General features: G+C 65.0%; 1 protein-coding gene across 1 annotated transcript in view; it reads right to left on the minus strand.

Moving 5' to 3' along the window:
• Nucleotides 1-35: 35 nt before the first annotated feature.
• EMH_0037040 (uncharacterized protein) overlaps nt 36-306 on the minus strand; it is a gene marked incomplete at both ends in the record, with an annotated part of 2128 nt that continues 1857 nt past the window's right edge. The window contains one exon of the mRNA XM_013495146.1: nt 36-301. Within this exon, the coding sequence (XP_013350600.1) occupies nt 36-301 (266 nt within the window). The remainder of the gene's footprint in view (nt 302-306) is intronic.

Here is a 306-nt window from a genome sequence, read left to right on the forward strand (position 1 = left end):
GGGGGCCCCCAGCAGCAGCTGAATGCCGAAGGGCCTCAGGATACGCCGCGCCTCTGCGAGGGCCCTGCACCGCCCGCAGTCGCTGCACTGACAGGGGCCCCCAGATGAACCCTCAGCAGCAGCAGCAGCAGCAGCAGCAGCAGCAGCAGGAGTTGGTGCTGCTGCTGTTGCTGCTGCTGTTGCTGTTGGCACCCAAGACTCCGGTATAGGGCCAGATGCTGCTGAGGAAGCTGCAGTGCTGCTGCTGCTGCTGCTGCTGCTGCTGCTGCTGCTGCTGCTGCTGCTGCTGCTGCTGCTGCTGTTTTT

This window comes from Eimeria mitis, genomic scaffold (genome assembly GCF_000499745.2).
Source record: "Eimeria mitis Houghton genomic scaffold, Emh_scaff1440, whole genome shotgun sequence".
In the NCBI taxonomy this organism is placed as follows: Eukaryota; Apicomplexa; class Conoidasida; order Eucoccidiorida; family Eimeriidae; genus Eimeria; species Eimeria mitis.